Source organism: Littorina saxatilis, linkage group LG16 (assembly GCF_037325665.1).
Source record: "Littorina saxatilis isolate snail1 linkage group LG16, US_GU_Lsax_2.0, whole genome shotgun sequence".
NCBI lineage: Eukaryota > Metazoa > Mollusca > Gastropoda > Littorinimorpha > Littorinidae > Littorina > Littorina saxatilis.
In genome coordinates, this window is record NC_090260.1 from 19207553 (window position 1) to 19224717 (window position 17165).

At 43.8% G+C, this 17165-nt stretch overlaps 1 protein-coding gene across 2 annotated transcripts in view; it reads right to left on the bottom strand.

Moving 5' to 3' along the window:
• Positions 1-2973: 2973 nt before the first annotated feature.
• Positions 2974-17165, bottom strand: part of LOC138951495 (mothers against decapentaplegic homolog 3-like) — a 52731-nt gene continuing 38539 nt past the window's right edge. For both annotated transcript variants that reach the window (XM_070323100.1, XM_070323099.1), the window contains exons 4-9: positions 10901-10960; positions 9324-9356; positions 7553-7777; positions 6330-6467; positions 5388-5532; positions 2974-3155 (exon numbers count right to left, since the gene is read on the bottom strand). In XM_070323100.1, coding sequence (XP_070179201.1) covers positions 3032-3155; positions 5388-5532; positions 6330-6467; positions 7553-7777; positions 9324-9356; positions 10901-10960 — 725 coding nt within the window. In that variant the 3' untranslated portion in view covers positions 2974-3031. The remainder of the gene's footprint in view (positions 3156-5387; positions 5533-6329; positions 6468-7552; positions 7778-9323; positions 9357-10900; positions 10961-17165) is intronic.

Here is a 17165-nt window from a genome sequence, read left to right on the forward strand (position 1 = left end):
CAAACAGAACAAAACTTTGCATTTAAACCCAGCCAAAGCTTGGAGAATTTCATTCCAGGGAGGCAGAGCGCAACTGTACTTTAACAATTTTAGAAGAATTTAGAGCGCTTCCTTCCCTTTAAAGATGTCTTTAATTAAAAAAAAAACAAAAAAAACATTCTTCTTCTTCATTGTTCGCTCAGACAGCAACTCTGGAGGCCCTGATGAAAGCTGCTGTACGCCGGAGGCTCTCCATGGGTAAAAAAGAAAAAAAAGAACATAAGTCCAAGCTTACTCCCTCAGATTGTGAGTCCGTAAACTCTGTGCAGACTGCCCTCAGACTGCCCACAGACTGCCCACAGACTGCCCTCAGACTGCCCACAGACTGCCCTCAGACTGCCCACAGACTGCCCTCAGACTGCCCTCAGACTGCCCACAGACTGCCCACAGACTGCCCTCAGACTGCCCACAGACTGCCCACAGACTGCCCACAGACTGCCCTCAGACTGCCCACAGACTGCCCTCAGACTGCCCACAGACTGCCCTCAGACTGCCCACAGACTGCCCTCAGACTGCCCACAGACTGCCCACAGACTGCCCTCAGACTGCCCACAGACTGCCCTCAGACTGCCCACAGACTGCCCACAGACTGCCCTCAGACTGCCCACAGACTGCCCTCAGACTGCCCACAGACTGCCCACAGACTGCCCTCAGACTGCCCACAGACTGCCCACAGACTGCCCTCAGACTGCCCACAGACTGCCCTCAAACAACCCTCTCAGCACACAAGGTCTTCATTTCTCATTGCAAAACCACAGAAGGGAAAACAAAATTTAAATTCATCTCTGCTCTTAAAAGGTTTTTTCCTGTGGTTCCTGTGGTGTCAAGACAGACCTTAGTCTAATCCAGAACCCAGAAAGGGTTTTCTACTGAACAGAGAATTTCCTGTATGTACATTTTCTATTTATTTAATCATAAACAACTTAGTGGTGTGCGGACGAAACTGTCACTTTCTTGCCGATTAAAAATTCAGGGTTTACCACTGTCTCTCTCTCTCTCTCCTCAAATTGCCACCATTTTGATTATCTCATGAAGGAAAGTGCCACAGACGATCTTCTTTTTCCCCATACATTTTTCAAGCCTTCACCTGCAAACAAACATCTTCAACGGCCACACAACCCACCACAGAGGCAGCAGAGTTTGAAATCCTCCGAAGACTGATGAAGCCAAGTTTTGTGATTTTTTGTTTTTTAAGCCTTACTCCTCTGTCCGTTTGTTTTGGTTGGTGAATCGTGACATCTGTAGATTTTCTTTCTGTGCTATTGTCTCAAATCCCAAAACAGATGGACTGCCAAAGTTCCAAAATTCGGAATCAAAACACAAGAATGGTAGGTGTTTTTTGTGTTTTTTTTGTTTTGTTTGCTTAACGCCAAGCCGACCACGAAGGGCCATATCAGGGCGGTGCTGCTTTGACATAATTATAACGTGCGCCACACACAAGACAGAAGTCGCAGCACAGGCTTCGTGTCTCACCCAGTCACATTATTCTGACACCGGACCAACCAGTCCTAGCACTAACCCCATAATGCCAGACGCCAGGCGGAGCAGCCACTAGATTGCCAATTTTAAAGTCTTAGGTATGACCCGGCCGGGGTTCGAACCCACGACCTCCCGATCACGGGGCGGACGCCTTACCACTAGGCCATTTCTTTCTTTATTTGGTGTTTAACGTCGTTTTCAACCACGAAGGTTATATCGCGACGAACCACTAGGCCAACCGTGCCGGTAGAATGGTAAGTACATTATTATTGACAATGTAACGTTTTGTTTTGTCAATAATGAATGTTTCAATTACCTACCATTGTTGTGTTTTGATTTTGTTGTATCATCTGTCTTTTTCTTTTATCCGCTCTTTTTCGTGTTTTGTGTTCCATAGGAAGACACCAGAGTTGAATCGTTAAACATTGTGATTTGTATCGTCTTCGTTAACACGTGCGTACCGTATTTGGAGGCCTTTTTAATCCAACTTTTGTTGCTAAGCAACCCATAGACTCTGTCCTTAAAGGTCAATAACACATGGAAACACACATTTCAGCCACCTTCAGGGTGCTACTAGGTCATCCCGACACTGTCACGAGGCGAGACACAAGCAGTTGCCAAGCAACGCACAAAACAGTTGCTAAGCAATGCACAAACAGTTGCTAAGCAACCAACACTGACAACGATAATCTATTCACTTTCCTGAAACCGTGTCAAGCTGCGCGTTTACAGTCAAGCGTTACTCATCACTCTCACATTTTTTTTTATACATCACGGCACATTTTTACATCGATGTCGGAGGATCTCATACACCACTTCTTTCAAGGTCACTTTCAGAAATGTGTTCACAGGAAAATGAAGTATGATTGGCAAAAGCTTCCCAAAACAAAGCCTTTAAACCATATGAACGGGATGGGGCTAGAAATGACAATGACTTCAACTAAATTTAAAAAAAAAATTATAAATGAAAAGGAGAAAGATGAGAAAGAAGAAAGACAGGTCAAAAAGACGAAGAGCAGATTAAATCAACTTCAAAAGAATGGGAGACGTCATATCTCCATGTTTTGACTAAAAGAGGATGAAGATGATGGGGGTGTTTAAGACACAAACAAGCGGCGGGGGAGAGCTATGTTCAAACCATAGAACAGCAACAAAAATCGGGGGAAGGGGGGGGAGGGGAGGGGGGGGGGGGGGGGGGTAAGCCGATGACACAGGAACATCCGTACATGAGTTTGAACAATAGAGTACAGTCAACGAAAAAAAATGGAAAAAAACCCAATGACATTAATTCAAAAACTCTGAAGAATCAGGGACAAGAACAGCAGAAGGGGGGGGGAGTATGTCCATGAGAGAGAAGAGCCAAGGGGGTGGGTTCAGATGAATACCCAAACTCTGAAGAAATTATTTATGCCGTATGTTCAGGGGCCAGAACGGCAAAAGGGGAGGGGAGGGGGGGGGGGGGGGGGGGGGGGGGGGTGTATGTCCATGAGAGAGAACAGCCAAGGGGGTGGGTTCATGACATAGAAGAGCAGGGCAGGCCGGGTGATCCCATCTGAGTCAGGACTCGGTCGAGCCACTGCAGCGGTCCGTTGAGATGAATCTCGATCCAGCTGGGTGTGCTTGTCACTGTCTGCCGTCTGAAACAGGGCAAAAATAACAAACAATAATAAATTGTAATGCATGCAATGTATTTGCAATAGACTTGGAATCTGGGCTACTCCACCCGGCTACAGCATCTTTTCATAAATAATTGGATAGTTGGTCAACTGTGTTCAGGTTAGTATGTTTCAAATGTGTATGTGAACTTCCAACTGTAGCCAGAGTCTGGCAACAAAGAATGTTTCTTCATGAAGGATCTCGGCAAGAACACCGGTTTAGTCCGATTCAGGTGTGTCCGTGGGATACCTCACCAGCTTTGCTGGGATAATAATAATGACTCGACATCTATGGCACAAATCCAAACATAGTTCTAAATTGTGTATCTTTCAGACCAAAGCAGCAAATATTGTAATTTATGCTTCTGAGAACAGTCTGAGTGCTTGAAATCTTACCCACACACACTAGTTGTAGAGTACAAAATTGTCAAATGGAATATTCCCAGGTAGATACGCCTGGTTGCCATTTTATTTCAGAATTTATAGATGTTTACTGGTAAAGTTCAGAGAACTTCAACTATATCACTTTTCATTATACATGTATCGCAAATTCAGCTAAATCGTGATGACATGCCTGGACCCCGAAAAGACAGGACCTTGCTTTCTTTCTTTATTTATTTGGTGTTTATTGTCGTTTTCAATTAACATTTCTTACATACTGCTTGACTAAAATCTTTACAAACATTGACTATATTCTATACAAGAAACACTTAACAAGGGTAAAAGGAGAAACAGAATCCGTTAGTCGCCTCTTACGACATGCTGGGGAGCATCGGGTAAATTCTTCCCCCTAACCCGCGGGGGGAAGACAGGACCAGCTGAACCAGCTGAACATGAATGGCCAAATGAATTAGCAGATTGGGATCGCATAGATAAGGGGAATAACCATGTTTTCTGTAAAATGTGAGAACACAGCTGTAGTCCTTAAAAGTGACTTTGGTTAACAAAATCTTTGGTTCAGTTTCAGTGCTGCCGACCCCCACAAAACAAGTAAAATCGCAATCTGATTTTGTGGACCCCAAAGACCATGATATATAGTAGAAGTCCACTGTACCAGTTATTTCCAGTTAACACAATCCCTGATCTTCTTCTTCTTCTTCGTTCATGGGCTGAAACTCCCACGTTCACTCATGCTTTTGCACGAGTGGGTTTTTACATGTATGACCGTTTTTACCCTGCTAGGTATTCTTGTGTTTTTATAACCGTGCGCACTTGGTCTTGTGCATGTGTGTACACACGAAGGGGGATAAGCCACTAGCAGGTCTGCACATAAGGTGACCTGGGAGATCGGAAAAATCTCCACTCTTAACCCACCAGGCGTCCGCCGCCGGGATTTGAACTCACGACCTTCCCATTAAGGGCAGAAGCTTCCTTCAAATACACCGTTTTTCTTATCCAAGTCATTTGACCACAGCATTAAACGGTGTATTTGAAGGTAGCTCCTGCCCTTAAGGGGCCGATGTCTTATCCAAGTCATTTGACCACAGCATTAAACGGTGTATTTGAAGGTAGCTCCTGCCCTTAAGGGGCCGATGTCTTATCCAAGTCATTTGACCACAGCATTAAACGGTGTATTTGAGGGTAGCTCCTGCCCTTAAGGGGCCCATGTCTTATCCAAGTCATTTGACCACAGCATTAAACGGTGTATTTGAAGGTAGCTCCTGCCCTCAAGGGGCCGATGTCTTATCCAAGTCATTTGACCACAGCATTAAACGGTGTATTTGAAGGTAGCTCCTGCCCTTAAGGGGCCCATGTCTTATCCACTAGGCCTCTGCGCCCATCCACAATCCCTGATTATAGTTCTTCGTTCATTGGCTAAAACTCCCACGTTCACTCATGTTTCTGCACGAGTAGATTTGTATGTGTATGACCCTTTTTACCCCGCCATTCAGGCAGCATATGCCGATTCTGGGGGAGGCATGCTGTGTATTTTTGAGTTTCTATAACCCACCGAACTCGGACATGGATTTCCGGATCTTTTCCGTGCACACTTGGTCTTGTGCTTGCGTGTACACACGAAGGGGGAGAAGGCACTAGCAGGTCTGCACATAAGTTGACCTGGGAGATCGGAAAAATCTCCACCCTTAACCCACTTGACAGCCGCGGCCGGGATTTGAACTCATGACCTACTGATTAGGAGGCCAATGTCTTATCCGCTACGCCACTGCGCTCGTCATCCCTGATTACAAACATGAAGCAGACGGTTTGTCTCACCGGTACTCTGCTCCCCAGCCTTTGACGAAGCTCATGCGAATGGTGCACATGCGTGTCAGCTGGTAGACGGATTCGAACCCCTGGTTGACGGACTGGGCCAGTAACGCAGCGAACTCCTGGTTGTTGAAAATCTTCAGGTTGCAACCTGCAACAGAACACAAAAATCAGGCTTGGAGCACTTTTCAAAATACAGAATAATTTCGTTCTTTTTGAGGGTTTAAATGAGTTAATGAAAAGTCAAGGATACGCACGCCAGTTTGTGTTTTGTCCTCCAACTACAGTGGAACCGTAAAAAGTCTGAGAATATTAAGTCTAAAAAAGAAAGGAGTCTTAATTAAAATGTGTGTGAAATTACAGAGGGTATGTAAAAAAAAAAGTCTGAGAAAACAGGGTCTTAAAAGGGAGGGAGTCTTAAATTGGGGGGTCTTAAAATGGGGTTCCACTGTAAAATAATACAAATGGTCACAGTACATGCAAGAGAAGAGCTCCCCTCACCCCCATGCTGTCAAGTTTCTCTCGGAGGAACACGTTACTGGAGCATGCACTCTGACTCATTCATTTCATTTAATTTATTATCCCAATTGCTTAGAAATTCAGGTCGCTTCCTCCAAGTGGAAAGCTAGCAGCAACAAGAGTCCCGCTACCCAAAACGTGTGTGTGTTGAGGTGTAATCAGCCACCTGCACTTATGGGAAAACGGCCGAGGTCTTTTACTTGCCACAGTGGTGACCAAGGGGTGGGGCATTAGTACCATCTCTGTGACCGTATTTGATTATCAAACACACACACACACTCTCTCTCTCGTTTCTTTATTCACTGAAATTTAAATGAGCAAAAAGACTTTCTCTCTTCATGAAAAGTTATTCCAACATAGTAAACCAATGATATCTTTCCGTTGTACCAAACTATGGACCTTTTAACAGAGCGTGCGAATGATACTCACCTGGGGGTATTTTACAGACGGTGGCCGGGTGCCAGCCGTAGCGTTGGTTGCAGTTGGGACTCTGAACAAACACTGCGTTTTCACTGAGGCATTCGGCGAACACCTCACCTCCAATGTAGTACAGTCGAACACCCTTCCCTGTGAACAGTGAACATGAACACAATGAACACAGGATGAACTTGATAAAACTGCATTCAGTGAACGTTTTATCTCCGATGTAGTACATGTATACACCCTTCTCTGTGAACATGAACACACCATGAACTTGATGAACAAGCACTCGGCAAACACTTCACCTCCAATGTAGTACAGTCGAACACTCTTCCCTGTGAACAGTGAACATGAACACAATGAACACACAATGAATGTGATGAAACCGTACTCATTCAACACTTCCTCCTCAGTCTGCTCTGTGAACAATAAATATCAAGAATTCAAAGAACATTTAATAAAAGAGAATCAAGATCAGGATCGGTCACAGAATACAGTGGAACTCCGGAAAATTCTGAGGAAATCAAATCTTTATTACAAGGGAGGTAAGAAGGATTTGTGGGGTAAGAGTGTGTAACTGTTAGTTTTGTGTGTGTGTGTGTGTGTGTGTGATTTTTTGTGTGTGTGTATGTGTGTGTGTGTGTGTGTTTGTGTGTGTGTGTGTGTTTGTGTGTGTGTGAGTGTGCATGCATGCAGGAAATCAGATCTTTATTACAAGGGAGGTAAGAAGAAAGATTTGTGCGCATTACTGTACAGTTATTTTTGTGTGTGTGTGTGTTAGTGTGTGTGTGCGTGTGCGTGCGTGCAGAAATCAGATCTTTATTACAAGGGAGGTAAGAAGAAAGATTTGTGCGCATTACTGTACAGTTAGTTTTGTTTGTTTTTGTGTGTGTTTGTGTGTGTGTGTGTGCGTGCGTGCATGCATGAAATCAGATCTTTATAACAAGGGAGGTAAGAAGAAGGATTTGTGCGGGTTAGAGTGTGTTACTGTAAGTTTTGTGTGTTTGTCTGTCTGCGTGCATATCCGTGTGCACGTGAGTCCGTCTGCGTATGTGCGTGCATGCATCCATGTGTGTGTGCACGCGTGCCACCATGCTTGAGTGCGTGCATGTCTTGGTCTTAAAAAAGAGTTTCATAAATGCACCCAATCAGTGAAAGCATACCAGCTGACAAACATCTCTCAGAAAACAATCTTTCAAAACGCCCCCCCCCCCCCCCCCCTCCCAACTGACCTATATGTCTGCGTGTCATCTCCACTTGCTGAGTGCGGTTGACGTTGGACAGGAGCCCCAGACAGAAGCGCTCCGAGTTGGAGGGGTCGGTAAACCCGTCGACAGTCAGGGAGGGCTGCGAGGCATGGAACGTCTCCCCGACCCGCGTGTTCAGCTCGTAGTACGCGATGGAACACCAGAAGTCGGGCTCCTTGTACGTCACGGGTTGAACGTCGCCGTCCCCCACTGAAGAACAAAAACAAAAATCGAGTGAGTTATAGTTACAACAACAACAAAAACTACACTTTATTGTCCATTAAAATATTACATAACAAGAGGCGAAGCCTTCAAGGCTCACGTAAGAAATCGACAAACAGTAACACAAACTCAATCACTCCGTCACACACACACACACACACACACACACACACACACACACACACACATACACACACACACAGAAAGAGCATAGGTGAAACTGTGCAAGAAAGCGAGACACTAGATCTAGATCTGTCTGTCTGCATGTAGCCTACTTACATGGACACGACTGCCAAATAGTCTCGGCCCGCTCAAAATAACAATCACCGAGACTTTCAGTAATTCCATCGCGTGATGTCTAACCCTCGTACGTCATAATGTGACGTCAATGTAATATGACGTCTTCAAATGTTAAAGTTTCTACCACAGACATACATACATACATACGCACGCACAGACAGACAAAAGTTAGCATCGCATAGGCTACACTTCGTGAGCCAAAAATGGAAATTTTTCTTCAACACGCCCTGCCTGCCTCTACCGATGATAACGAACAGAATCAGAATCAGAATCAGAATCAGAATCAGAATCAGAATTTATTGTCATTAAAGCACAGAGCCTATTGACACATACAAGATACATAAGTACAGGAAAAAAAAGCAATATAACATAACATACATGTAATACAACATTTCATAAGAATTATTCGAGCGAACGACGAAGAAGAAGAATAAGAATTATTCGGACATTGACTGATAGGACCACAACACATAACAAAGGTTCACATCATTATATAATATTACAACCCGTATTTTTGTATTCATTTGTTGTTTTGTTGTTTTGTTTGCTTAACGCCCAGCCGACCACGAAGGGCCATATCAGGGCGGTGCTGCTTTGACATATAACGTGAGAAAGAGAGAGAGGCCAAGAAACAGCTGGAGGCGTGACACAGAGGCAGAACTAAACAGGCAGGGTCAAAGAAAGAGAGAGAGGCCGAGAAACAGCTGGAGGCATGACACAGAGGCAGAACTAAACAGGCAGGGTCAAAGAAAGAGAGAGAGGCCGAGAAACAGCTGGAGGCATGACACAGAGGCAGAACTAAACAGGGAGGGTCAAAGAAAGAGAGAGAGGCCGAGAAACAGCTGGAGGCATGACACAGAGGCAGAACTAAACATGCAGGGTCAAAGAAAGAGAGAGAGGCCGAGAAACAGCTGGAGGCGTGACACAGAGGCAGAACTAAACAGGCAGGGTCAAAGAAAGAGAGAGAGGCCGAGAAACAGCTGGAGGCATGACACAGAGGCAGAACTAAACAGGCAGGGTCAAAGAAAGAGAGAGAGGCCAAGAAACAGCTGGAGGCATGACACAGAGGCAGAACTAAACACGCAGGGCAACAGCTGGACAGAAGCGGAAAGAGCAGCCCAGAGCAGAGTGCGATGGAGAAACTTTGTCAATGGCCTATGCTCCGCTGGGGGCAAAGGGCCTAAGTAAGTAAGTAAAACGAGTCCAGAAGGAAAGCAGACGTATCATTTCTTACCGACTGGAGGACTCGGGGAGACGTCCACACCATCTGCAACAGATCAATATTGTATTTCTGAATCACATTCTTTTGACATTTTCACACACAGCAAAACATAAACTCCCACTTTGTTACAATATCATTCAAAATGTGGTACAACCCCCCCCCCCCCCATTTTTGTTTTTTTGTATGAATCAATAAACAAAATAACATGGATTATGTGGAAACATGTTGCCAATACAGCCAAACCTGCCCTGGCGACCTCTCAATAACAACCACCTGCCCGTTATAATTTAGACCAGCCCAAAAGAAATCTCGACAAAGTTCTGTCGTCTATAATTCATCTTTCCATAACAATCTCCTGTCCACAAGGACCACCTCTTGTTGGTCCCTTGTCAGGTTGTTATCAACAGGTTTGACTGTGAGATAATGATGAAATCAGAATTTTTTTTTTTTTTTTAATTATTATTATTTTTTTTTTATGAAATCAGATATTGAAATTCGAGTTGCTTTCTCCCTGGGGAAAGCGAGCTGATGGACATACAGAACATCATATTTCTTTTTTGTTTTTTTCCCTCCTGCATGCGTGTGTTCATGTTTCCTGAGATTTTCCATGCAAACTTGTCTTCTTCTTCTTCTTTTGCGTTCGTGGGCTGAAACTCCCACGTACACTCGTGTTTTTGCACGAGTGGAATTGTACGTGTATGACCGTTTTTACCCCGCCATTTAGGCAGCCATACGCCGCTTTCGGAGGAAGCATGCTGGGTATTTTCGTGTTTCTATAACCCACCGAACTCTGACATGGATTACAGGATCTTTTCCGTGCGCACTTGGTCTTGTGCTTGCGTGTACACACGAAGGGGGATAAGCCACTAGCAGGTCTGCACATAAATTGACCTGGGAGATCGGAAAAATCTCCACACTTAACCCACCAGGCGGCCGCGGCCGGGATTCGAACCCTCGACCTTCCGATTAGGAGGCCGACGTCTTACCACCCCGCCACAACGCCCGTCATGCAAACTTGTGATCTTTATTGTGCCCAGGGGCGTTCAGACACAGAGAAGAGTCTGCACAAAGTTGACTCTGGGAAATAAATCCCTTGCCGAACATGGAAAGAGGAAGGGATGGAGACAGGTAGAACATACCCATATCTTGACTGTCTGTTGTTTATCTAGCTGTTCACTAAGGAAGAGAAAGGGGTGGATACAGGGGGAACATACCCATATCCTGACTGTCCGTTGTTTATCTAGCTATTTACTAAGGAAGAGAAAGGGGTGGATACAGGGGGAACATACCCATATCCTGACTGTCCGTTGTTTATCTAGCTGTTCACTAAGGAAGAGAAAGGGGTGGATACAGGGGGAACATACCCATATCCTGACTGTCCGTTGTTTATCAAGCTATTCACTAAGGAAGAGAAAGGGGTGGATACAGGGGGAACATACCCATATCCAGACTGTCCGTTGTTTATCAAGCTATTCACTAAGGAAGAGAAAGGGGTGGATACAGGGGGAACATACCCATATCCAGACTGTCCGTTGTTTATCAAGCTATTCACTAAGGAAGAGAAAGGGGTGGATACAGGGGGAACATACCCATATCCTGACTGTCCGTTGTTTCTCCTTCCTCACTCAGGTATCCTGGAGGTGGAGTGTCTGAAACAGAAAATTCAATCTTGAAAAAAATAATTATTTAAACTTAAAGGCACACTCCTTCTCCTGAAAACAGATTGACTCATCCTTTTCTCTTTAAGATCTGGCCAAACATGTGATAAGACCTCCCCCCCCCCCCCCCCCCCCCCCCCACTTGGTCACATACACCCTGATTGCCTGATGAGTTGAGATTTGTTGATGGATTAATTTGGGGAGAAATTCGAAAATATTATAAATAAATTTTCATTTGATTAATATACTTACCCGAATCACATATATAGCAATGGGAGGTAACTCCCCAGGTGTATGGTCATTACCATGGCTACGTTTACACTTTTTGTGGTGGGGTTGCTTCCCTTTAAATTTTTTAGACGGGTAGCCTTTTCAGACCTTAGCATCTCAGACTGTGTCAATGCTATATGTGACCCTCCACCACGAAATGAGTCGCATGTCACCTCGCGCGGTTCTGCGCTAGACTTAATATAAGTCCGGGGAGTGTCTGGTAACAGTGTAAGGGTCACCTAAGTCACAGGCTTATAACTCAAACAGTGTTTGCTCTTTTCTAAAACGGTTTTCACCATTGGATAGAGCATAAAAAAACTCTTTCGGAAAATGTAAAAATATGAAAATCATGCAAAGGTGACATGCGACTCATTCCGTGGTGGAGGGTCACATGTGATTCGGAGTAAGAATATGTAATTTAATCAGTGCATACAAAAATTCCCAGTGTGCACAATGTGCATTCAGGCTGTTTTACTCTTTTACTGTTTTACGCATTTTTGGTATGTGACCAAGCAGGTATGCTCAACAACAACAAAAACAACTCCTGGGAAGACATATACACATAGTCTGTAAATTCACACGACAACAATTTTCCACTGATTTTTCACCAGCAAAATCGCCCACAAGTTGTTCATATAAACAACAGTAAGGCCGGGCGCTCACATATGTAACTTCAGCAGGACAGACGACGCACTGCAGATTATCCCAGCCCACTACACGTTGCGTGAAAAGAAAACAGGCCAAGTACTCGTCATAATCCCTATCGCAGCATCAATAATATGCAGTGTGTCGTCTGTGCCGCTGAAACTGCGCAGGTATATTCTGCCCTTAAGAAACCCATGTGAACACAGCTGAACTCCATCTTCAGAGCAAAAATGTGAAAGCGTATTGGATTAAGAAACACTTCAGTTGTTTTAATTGTATTTTGAATATAACTGGACGGGCGCAGTGGCGTGGTGGTAAGACGTCGGCCTCCTAATCGGGAGGTCGTGAGTTCGAATCCCGGTCGCTGCCGCCTGGTGGGTTAAGAGTGGAGATTTTTCCGATCTCCCAGGTCAACTTATGTGCAGATCTGCTACAGTAAAACCTGCGAGCAAAGGACGCTCTTGGGGAGCCTTGCCACTGTCCTTTGTAGCAAGGTGTCCTTTCTTATGAATATGAATGCACCAACATTCTTTTTGGAAAAAAAAAACCAACAGTCACTGATTCTTTTTTGCCACAGTGATTATTAAAACTCAAAGTTTTCAAGCCCTCAAGTTTTTTTTGTTTTTTGTTTTTGTTTAAAGAAAAGGAAAGAGAGAGAGAGAGAGAGAGAGAGAGAGAGAGAGAGAGAGAGAGAGAGAGAGAGAGAGAGAGAGAGAGAGAGAGAGAGAGAGAGAGAGAGAGAGAGAGAGAGAGAGAGAGAGAGAGAGAGAGAGAGAGAGAGGTGCAATCGGTTTCTTATCTGAAGCAATGGGCCATTCACTGGAAGATTCTTTGATCGAGCTGTTGAAAACCACTCGAAGAGTTCTTCGTTCAACTCATCATAGGTTGTTTTTCTTCTCTTAACACATTTTGCCGTCGATCTGGCACCGGAGTCCCACTGACTGAGAATTTGTGTTCGATCAGCTTTTATGTTGGAAATTTGAGTTTTTCCGCAATTCAGCTCATCAGCAACTTTTCTTTATGACATTGACTCTCTCTTCTAAAGTCAAAATTTGTCGTTTTGGCATGATGAGACGAAGACGAAGGATGAGTTGAAGATGCATCACAGTACAGAAAGTAGAAACCCGAAATGTTTGTGAGTTCACGGCATCGACCAATGAGCGTGCACCATACAAAAATCAACTTCTTTCAAGTGCTGTCATTGGCTTACAAAATAAGCTTCTCGCGCGTTCACATCGCCAGCGAGATTGTATTTGCAGAACCAAGATGGCGGACCAGCGTCTGCTTCAAGGGTTTGTCCGTTGTTGACAAGTAACAAACCCAATCGGGATCAAAAAAGGGTGTCCGCGTCCGCGCCTTTGAGGTGTTCGCTCTTTTAAGGTGTTTTTGAGAGTAAAATACATCCGTCCTCACTTGAATTGTCCGTTATGCTAAGGTGTCCGCCGAAATAAGGGTCCGCTGGATGCAGGTTTTACTGTAGTGACTTAACCCTCTTCGTGTGTACACGCAAGCACAAGACGAAGTGCGCACGGAAAAGATCCTGTAATCCATGTCAGAGTTCGGTGGGTTATGGAAACACGAAAATACCCAGCATGCCTACTCAACGAAAGCGGAGTGAAGCTGACTATGCTCTCAGAGTATAGTTTGGGGAACCCAAATGGGCAAACAAGCTCACACGTAACCAGAAAATTCTGGAACGCTGAAGAAGAAGAAGAATATAACTGTTGACAATTCTGCTTCTTCCCCTAGAGAGGTCGAAAAGTGAGACTGCTGCTGCTGGAAGTGTTAGCGCTGCTTGTGAAGAAAGAATCTTTTATCATAGAGGCATTTAAGCAGCTTAGAGCTTTTTAGAGGTGAAAATGAGACAGTGCATTGCTTCGGCCACAACACAATAAAATGACATTACAAACACATTCTGAAAACATTTAAACAGAAAGAAAAGGGGTGTGGGCTGGAGTCTATGCGCTAAAAACAAGTTAAAATCTATTTTAGATTTGTTAGAAATAACATATTTCGTGGTTACAGTATTTTTATCTTCATTTTTGTATGTGGATTTTAAACATTGTAAAGGATCCTGACTTTTTTGCAGATTGACAAATTTGTGTAAAAATAACATCTGATCCCAATAAAATGAGGGATGACGTAGGATCACCATCGCTTAATTTACATTTACAGGGAATAAGAATAAAACAAAGAGAACAGCGCCCACACACAAAGAACTTCTTCTTCTTCTGCGTTCGTGGGCTGAAACTCCCACGTACACTCGTGTTTTTTGCACGAGTGGAATTTTACGTGTATGACCGTTTTTTACCCCGCCATTTAGGCAGCCATACGCCGTTTTCGGAGGAAGCATGCTGGGTATTTTCGTGTTTCTATAACCCACCGAACTCTGACATGGATTACAGGATCTTTTTCGATCGTGCGCACTTGGTCTTGTGCTAGCGTGTACACACGAGGGTGTTCGGAAACCGAGGAGAGCCTGCACACAAAGTTGACTCTGAGAAATAAATCTCTCGCCGAACGTGGGGACGAACTCACGCTGACAGCGGCCAACTGGATACAAATCCAGCGCGCTACCGACTGAGCTACATCCCCGCCCACACAAAGAACTGAAAAGTGATAAGAATTATGGAAGGACCCTGGAGTAAGACCTGAATCATTGTCTGGTCATTGCACGGTGGGTGTCTTCTTCTTCTTCTTCTTCTTCTGCGTTCGTGGGCTGAAACTCCCACGTTCACTCATGTTTTTAGCACGAGTGGATTTTTACGTGTATGACCGTTTTTACCCCGCCATTCAGGCAGCATACGCCAATTTCGGGGGAGGCATGCTGGGTATTTTCGTGTTTCTATAACCCACCGAACTCTGACATGGATTACAGGATCTTTTCCGTGCGCACTTGGTCTTGTGCTTGCGTGTACACACGAAGGGGGTTAAGTCACTAGCAGGTCTGCACATAAGTTGACCTGGGAGATCGGAAAAATCTCCACTCTTAACCCACCAGGCGGCAGCGACCGGGATTCGAACTCACGACCTCCCGATTAGGAGGCCGACGTCTTACCACTGCGCCACTGCGCCCGTCTGGCTGTTCCATAATTATTTAGGCCTAACAAAAAAATAGGTGTGGTTACGGTAGGTACAGGCAGGTCAAAATTGAAATTTATTTTAAATTGAATTAAATGATACAATTATGAAAGAGGGCAGAAATACAAACACAACAAAAAAAACCATTTCTTTCTATCTTTACTAGAACCAGAGATACATACCTTTAAATACGGTACATATTCAGCCGTTTTGGGCCGTTTTTGGCAAATTTCACTACAAGCTGATTTTGAGAAGCTGTAAGATGCCTTCATTTCCATAGAACATGTTCAAATTAACACAATCTGTTGCATTGTTTATGTACATTAACCCTATTTTTTTTTAGGCCATGAAACCGATACGTTTGTGCACAGACATGACCCAAAATTAGCCGTTCGTGCAAATTTCAGCCGCGGCCGAAAGAGGGATTGTGTGTGTAAACTTCAAGTGGCTGTAGAACGTACAATTATTGTTCAATGTACAAAATTCCAAGTGTTCTGTGAATGTCTTTTGGAGATCTTTTAAATGACATGCAACATTATAACATTCCTATACATAAAAAAAAAATGTTTTACCCCCCCCCCCCCCCTTCAATATGCCAGAAACGCTTGTCAAAGAGCAGGAAATTCCGGTGAAGCATCCGTGGAAAATAAAGTACAAGAATTGTCAGTGTGGGTGGAAAATGTACAATATGTGTGTGTGTGTGTGTGTGTGTGAAGTGTACACTGTGTGTGTGTCGGTGTGAAGTGTACAATGTGTGTCAGTGCGGGTGTGAAGTGTACACTATGTGTGTGTGTGTGAAGTGTACACTATGTGTGTGTGTGTGTTGTCAGAGTGTGTGTGAAGTGTACAATATGTGTCTGTGTGTGGGAGAAGTGTACAATGTGTGTGTTTGTGTGTGGGTGAAGTGTACAATGTGTGTGTCTGAGTGTGGGTGTGAAGTGTACAATAATATGTGTGTCTGTGTGTGGGTGAAGTGTACAATCGTAACAATGTGTGTGTCTGAGTGTGGGTGTGAAGTGTACAATAATATGTGTGTCTGAGTGTGGGTGTGAAGTGTACAATGTGTGTGTCTGAGTGTGGGTGTGAAGTGTACAATGTGTGTCTGTGTGTGTTGCCAGTGTGGGTGTGAATTGTACAATATGAAATAATTAAAAAATAATTAAAAAAAAACTTGTTTGGAAGCTGATAATATATCTATAGGCCATTTACCTTTATGGCTGTGAACATTTATTTTAACACTACTAACAATAACAGATAAAAATTGATTATTTGGGAGTAAAAAAAAGTAAACAAGGATTTAAACTTCACTTGTGCTGATTTATAAATTCTATTTGATGCAATAACATTTTCCTATTTTGCGGATTACCTCCCTTGAAAAGTTGTTTGTGCAACTTTGACAACACATATCTGATTAAGAGCCGAAAATCGAACGCTAAAATTAAATCAGCAGTAACCTGAACTACTTATTTACGAGTCTGATATGGTACGATCCTTGTATTTATCGATTAAAACATGTAGTGAACTTTTTCATCGGACTCGTCACTTCGCTGGTTTCCATTTTCACAACATTTCAAAGGCAGAGTGCATCGGCGCGCTGATTGCGAAAAGTACACAATTTCCTGTGAAATTATTGCTGTCACAGTTTATATATAACCTTCTAACAACATTTACAGCAAAAATACATCCAAGTATGTTCGTTTATTTACCAAAATCGCGTCTAATCCGACTCCAAATGTCGGCAGAGCCGGTGCTGACATTCGTCGCCATCTTGACACAGATTGTGAAGAACAACCAATGGGTGTGCTCGTTTGAAACAAAAGCTACAACTCCCTTTTGACGTCACGAGAATACCGCTTAGACCATTAGAAAGAGCGAAAATCAAAGTTTACAAAAAGTATAGGCTTTGAATGTTTATTTCTGCGTTTTTTGGTCGAAAATGACTCCTGAAATCGTTTTTTTTGCGATTTGTACCCTTTATTTGGTTTAAATACAGGCAAACTTGGTATCATTTGGAAGGGAACTTTCTGAACTCTCTTTCTGTGCTATTTTTAGATGTGTAAATTCAATGGGGAGCTGTAGCCAGAAGCGAGAACACACCGTGTGTTTTTCGCGTCACGAAGCAAGCGGCGCTCGCGGAGAGAAATATACCACCAAGCGTTTTTTTTAAAAACCGTCAAAAATCACTCATTCAACACACAAC